This window comes from Chaetodon trifascialis, chromosome 5 (assembly GCF_039877785.1).
Source record: "Chaetodon trifascialis isolate fChaTrf1 chromosome 5, fChaTrf1.hap1, whole genome shotgun sequence".
In the NCBI taxonomy this organism is placed as follows: domain Eukaryota; kingdom Metazoa; phylum Chordata; class Actinopteri; order Chaetodontiformes; family Chaetodontidae; genus Chaetodon; species Chaetodon trifascialis.
In genome coordinates, this window is record NC_092060.1 from 23,577,727 (window position 1) to 23,583,629 (window position 5,903).

The 5,903-nt window shown below is 39.2% G+C and overlaps 2 protein-coding genes across 2 annotated transcripts; both read right to left on the reverse strand.

Moving 5' to 3' along the window:
* Nucleotides 1-285: 285 nt before the first annotated feature.
* On the reverse strand, nucleotides 286-1,853 carry LOC139330973 (signal-regulatory protein beta-2-like). Its single transcript, XM_070962206.1, has 6 exons — nucleotides 1,811-1,853; nucleotides 1,369-1,704; nucleotides 875-1,238; nucleotides 645-769; nucleotides 496-554; nucleotides 286-405 (listed from the first exon to the last, which is right to left on the reverse strand). Exons 1-6 carry the CDS (start codon nucleotides 1,851-1,853, stop codon nucleotides 286-288), a joined length of 1,047 nt encoding a protein of 348 aa, XP_070818307.1.
* A 2,444-nt stretch (nucleotides 1,854-4,297) lies between these two features.
* Nucleotides 4,298-5,903, reverse strand: LOC139330974 (signal-regulatory protein beta-2-like). Its single transcript, XM_070962207.1, has 6 exons — nucleotides 5,861-5,903; nucleotides 5,425-5,754; nucleotides 4,888-5,251; nucleotides 4,658-4,782; nucleotides 4,509-4,567; nucleotides 4,298-4,417 (listed from the first exon to the last, which is right to left on the reverse strand). The coding sequence occupies exons 1-6, from the start codon at nucleotides 5,901-5,903 to the stop codon at nucleotides 4,298-4,300; spliced, it is 1,041 nt and encodes a 346-aa protein (XP_070818308.1).

Consider the following 5,903-nt stretch of genomic DNA (forward strand, 5'->3'; position numbering starts at 1 on the left):
AACAGTTCACTGTTTCAATGTGGGAGTTTCTTTATTATCAAAGGAAACAACACATATACACAGACATAAAGTCTAAGGAGTACAACTGTTTTGCATCACATTGATATAAAGATTGGAGCCTTGGGAGGATGTTAACAGCCATAAAACTACATAACAGATTCAATGGAGCCCTTGAAGAAGAGAAAACACAAAAAACTGAACCAAAATAATAGATATAAGATGCACAATGCAAGAGACTGATTACCATTATCATTAATTAGCATTTCCACTTAGATTATCAATCCATCACAAAGCCCTGACATCAGTGTAGATCGTCTCCTCCTTTCTTGGACTTCTTCTACCTGCTTTGCCGGTTTTACTCCTGATAAAGTTTGGTGGAGCATAAACCAAAGAATCTTCAGTTCTCTGAGGGAATAAAGTGCAAAATTGAAAATGGGAGAGAGCTGATTTTAACACAAGCTGATAACTTTTTAGCTACATCTTTAAATTATTTACCTGCTGACTTTGCTGATCATCACTGGCTGCTGCAGCATCTATTTGCAGAGTGACAACAGCTGTATTATTTAAAAAAGATGTGTATAATTATAGACAGGACAATCCTGAATCAAGTCAGTCTCACAGACTGTATGAGTAACGTCTCTTACCTTTACAACAACCACAGGATTTTTTCCTGATGACATAAAGAAGGGAGGCTGTAAGAATTAGACTTATAGCCAAAGCAGCAAACAGCAGACAGACAACTGTGTCGTCTTTCTGTGAATCACAAGTGCTGACAACTGGAACATGAAACAAACAAATAAATGAAGAAATAAATATAGATCACTGACTTGATAAGACTGTGACACCATAACCATTATAAAGAAATATTAAGAACTTACCTTCAACATCCAGTTTTGTTCCATTTCCAAATAACATCTGTCCACATGTGTCCACAGCACAGTAATAAGTCCCAGAATCAGAGGAGCTGATGTTCTCCTTGAAGAAGTTGTAGACACATTTCTGTGGAGAGCGATCCTCAGGACTCGTCTCACACTCATCACCACTGTTTCCATGAGCGTAAATGATACTGGGATGAGATTCATGTGATCCAGCTCTGAACCAGTACACACCGAGTCCTCCTGGACATGTTTTGTTCCCAGAGTCAGAGAGGACTGAACACTGCAGAGACACTGAGTCTCCTGGACGGACTGGATCAGATGGAGGGACTTCAATGACGGCAGTGATATCAGGTTCTGCTCCTGGAAATTAAACATAAGTCCACATGACTCAAATAAATACTGTGTGTATGATACTGTGGTTGAATGCTGCTGCACATTAACATAATAACACTGCTAGCAAATATTATGAATGTGTTTTTGATATATTTACCTTCAACTCTCAGAAACGCTCCTTTCAAAAACGCGATCTTGTAACGCTGTGAATTTGACTTTAAACAGTAGTAAAATGCGGTATCGCTCAGCTTCGTCTCTGTTATACTGAGGATGAATCTTTCAGGCTCTCGTGTGAAAGTAATGTGAGGAATTTCATTCACATCATCATAATCAAAGCTCAGTGCTCTTCCCAAGATTTCAGGCAACTTTCCAGGGATAAGCTTGATCCAGAAAAGGGTTTCAATGTCCCCAGATCTCTGGTGGGTACATGAGAGATTCACGCTTTGTCCAACACCAACAGTCTTTGTCACAAAGTTCTGATGGTCTGTGCATCCTGAAAGAAACACAGATGAGTGATTAATAACAGACACGTCTGTATATCTCTTCTAGATCACAGTCAGAATACAATGGATACATCTGACCTCTCCACAGATACTTACGTCCCACTCTGAGCATCAGCAGTATATAAAATATTATTGGCATTTTCTGTTCCTTCCACCAGAGAAACTACAGTAACTTCAGAGCGTATCATGAGACCATTTGCCTTAATGTAGGCATATCAAATGGGAGGGTCCAACTTTACAACAATCTGATTGGCCTCCTGTTACGTTGGCGTATCACTGTACTACCACAATGGAAATTAACCAAAAACTTTCCGACTGTAACACATGAAACACCAACAGCTCACCTTTGTCTTCTCACGGTGGTGTTTGGTTCCCATGGTGGGTTCCTACAGTCGACACAGACGGTCTGTTAGGTGAGACTTTGCAAACAAAAGATCTGTTGACATTATCTTTGTTCTGATTTTAAAAATTAAACTACAATCCATATTGACATGGTTTCAAAAATGGAAATATAATTATTAGTCTGAGACAGGATGCTGGCACTGCATCACACACACATTGACACTGAATATTAGCATTAATCACAACGGGCCTGTTGCAGAATTGCTCAATTGACCTCTTGCTTTTGAAGGTGCTTAATCATTATGTTTATTATTTCTGGTAGTGATTGTACTGCTGCTTTGATTTATGAATGTTATTACTTTTATTATTGGCCTGTTAGACAAGCAGGATGTGTTCACAAGCTCAAGATTCACTGAAGCCTTTAAGGTTTGATGGTGGGTCCACGGTGTAAAGAGGACGGAGATGGAGAATAATCTGATTCTGTAGAAGGGGTGAACTATAAATTGCAGACTTCTTGGCTTGTTGGCAGTGGTCGGCAAGTTAATCAACAATCCCTCTCTGGATGGACTGGGCCTCTGAGCAAGTTTTAAGAACGTATTTTCTGAATTCATTCATATTCTGCGGGTTGCATGGAAGCTTTGGCCCGCAGTCGACCAGCTGACAATGACAGATGTACAGTTTGTCATGTATTTAAAAATAAATAAAAACCATGTGTGTACCATCAATTGAAATTGGAATTTTGTCCATTTGATTTGTTCACATTTAAACAAGTCTAAGAGATGTTAACGACTCTGTGAGGTTGCATTTAGGCACAATATTGACTTAAGCTAAATGCTAATGTTGGCTTGCTAATATGCTGTTTAAAGCTGGTATACTGTTTACCATGTTTACCATCTCATTGCAGTTTAGCATGTTAGCATGTTAACAATTGTCAAATTAGCATTTAAGATACATTTCATCTGAGGCTGATGGGGATGTCATCACCAGGTTTTTGGTCATAAAATATTGGAGAAATTTATTTATTTATTTTAAATCTGCTGATGCTGTTAGATGAAAAGTCAGGAGCATCAACAGTTATTCCAATTCATGCTGAGGGGGACATGAAATGGTTATTGAGACTTTCCACTCAAAATCACATGCCAACCTGCTGGTGGCACTACAGAGAAGTCCGTAGATCACCATGCTAATTAGGATTCATCCTCTGGTCATGGCAATACATCTAATAGTTGCTGTTGCCATTGCGAAAGCCATTCTACGCTAGCACGGCTAAAAGTTAACCAGAGAAGTCACGACAACTTACAGGTGCTAATCATTCACTGGTCCATCCTTTTTGGTGAGAGCAGGAGTTTGAACTGTGATCTTAAAGTCTGCCTGATTATATAAGTTGGACAGTTTTGTTAAAGACACGCTGTGACAGACTGGTAGCCTGTTCAAACAAAAGCTGAATGAATCAATAATCTGACATTAAAGTTTCAAGCAAATATGAAGTAGTATGAGGATTGTATATTTTAAGATCGCAGATGTCTTTCGGTACATCTTTAGAAACATAAGAATCATTTTAATGAGCACATTAAAAGGAAAGTAATACAACATAAATCATTTCAACTTCAACTAAAATTAGCCTGCTGAGACCTCATGTAGCTCCTCCCTCACTGCACATCCTGTTGAAGCCCATCATCAAGTTTGTTGTGAGTAAACAGCCTTGATGTTTGGTCAAAGCGTGGAGAAAAGGCCCACTGCAGCCTTTATCTGTCAGTGCAGCTTGTTGCTTGTGGCTTTGCTTGCTCTCACAGCAGAAATGCAGAAGGCCTTTATAAAGTACTGTGAGATCTGAAAGATGGAGGAGTTCATTAAATGGAGTCGCTGTCCTCTCACAGAAAACGCTCCCTGTGTGTTTCTGTTAGCTGTGCTTCTGTCTACAGTTGTGGGATGTTGTGGTGTCCAAGGACACAACAGTTCACTGTTTCAATGTGGGAGTTTCTTTATTATCGAAGGAAACAACACATATACACAGACATAAATTCTGAGGAGTGCAATTGTTTTTCATCACATTGATAAAAAGATTGGAGCCTTGGGAGGACGTTAACAGCCTTAAAACTATATAACAGATTCAATGGAGCCCTTGAAGAAGAGAAAACACAAAAAAATTAAACAAAATGTATTAGATATATGATGCACAATGCAAGAGACTGATTACCATTATCATTAATTAGCATATCCACTGTTTAGATCATTAATCCATCACAAAGCCCTGACATCAGTGTAGATCGTCTCTTCCTTTCTTGGACTTCTTCTCCCTGATTTGCCGGCTTTCCTCCTGGTAAATTTTGGTGCAGCATAAACCAAAGAATCCTCATTTCTCTGAGGGAATAAAGTGCAAAATTGAAAATGAGAGAGAGCTGATTTTAACACAAGCTGATAACTTTTCTAGCTACATCTTTGAATTCTTTACCTGCTGACTTTGCTGATCATCACTGGCTGCTGCAGCATCTGTTTGCAGAGTGACAACAGCTGTATTATTTAAAAAAGATGTGTATAATTATAGACAGGACAATCCTGAATCAAGTCAGTCTAATAGACTGTATGAGTAACATCTCTTACCTTTACAACAACCACAGGATTTTTTCCTGATGACATAAAGAAGGGAGGCTGTAAGAATTAGACTTATAGCCAAAGCAGCAAACAGCAGACAGACAACTGTGTCGTCTTTCTGTGAATCACAAGTGCTGACAACTGAAACATGAAACAAACAAATAAATGAAGAAATAATTATAGATCGCTGACTTGAAAAGATGGTGATACTATAACCATTATAAAGAAATATGAAGCACTTACCTTCAACATCCAGTTTCGTTCCATTTCCAAATAACATCTGTCCACATGTGGCCACAGCACAGTAATAAGTCCCAGCATCAGAGGAGCTGATGTTCTCCTTGAAGAAGTTGTAGACACATTTCTGTGGAGAGCGAGCCTCAGGACTTGTCTTACACTCATCACCACTGTTTCCATGAGCGTAAATGACACTGGGATGAGATTCATGTGATCCAGCTCTGAACCAGTACACACCGAGTCCTCCTGGACATGTTTTGCTCTCAGAGTCATAGAGGACTGAACACTGCAGAGACACTGAGTCTCCTGGACGGACTGGATCAGATAGAGGGGCTTCAATGACGGCAGTGATATCAGGTTCTGCTCCTGGAAATTGAAAACACAAATATTTACCCACTTTCATGACAAAAATTAACGTTAAACATAAGTCCACATGACACAGATGGATACTGTGTGTATGATACTGTGGTTGAATGCTGCTGCACATTAACATAATAACACGCTAGCAAATATTATGAATGTGTTTTTGATATATTTACCTTCAACTCTCAGAAACGCTCCTTTCAAAAACGTAATGTTGAAACGCTGTGACTTTAAACAGTAGTAAAATGCGGTATCGCTCAGTTTTGTCTTTGTTACACTGAGGATGAATCTTCCAGGCTCTCGTGTGAAAGTAATGTGAGGAATTTCATTCACATCATCATAATCAAAGCTCTTTGCTCTTCCCAAGATTTCAGGCAACTTTCCAGGGATAAGCTTGATCCAGAAAAGGGTTTCAATGCTCCGAGATCTCTGGTGGGTACATGAGAGATTCACGCTTTGTCCAACACCAACAGTCTTTGTCACAAAGTTCTGATGGTCTGAGCATCCTGAAAGAAACACAGATGAGTGATTAATAACAGACACGTCTGTATATCTCTTCTAGATCACTGTCAGAATACGATGAATACATCTGACCTCTCCACAGATACTTACGTCCCACTCTGAGCATCAGCAGTATATAAAATATTATTGGCAT

Bases quoted from the DNA above. Each gene is read 5' to 3' on its own strand.
- LOC139330973 (XM_070962206.1), bottom strand. From the start codon at position 1,853: ATGCCAATAATATTTTATATACTGCTGATGCTCAGAGTGGGAC. The intron at 1,705-1,810 runs GTAAGTATCTGT...TGTTTCTTTCAG, and splicing joins GCTGATGCTCAGAGTGGGAC to GATGCACAGACCATCAGAAC. The intron at 770-874 runs GTTCTTAATATT...TCCAGTTGTCAG, and splicing joins AAACTGGATGTTGAAGGTAA to CACTTGTGATTCACAGAAAG.
- LOC139330974 (XM_070962207.1), bottom strand. From the start codon at position 5,903: ATGCCAATAATATTTTATATACTGCTGATGCTCAGAGTGGGAC. The intron at 5,755-5,860 runs GTAAGTATCTGT...TGTTTCTTTCAG, and splicing joins GCTGATGCTCAGAGTGGGAC to GATGCTCAGACCATCAGAAC. The intron at 4,568-4,657 runs GTAAGAGATGTT...TAAATAATACAG, and splicing joins ATCCTGTGGTTGTTGTAAAG to CTGTTGTCACTCTGCAAACA.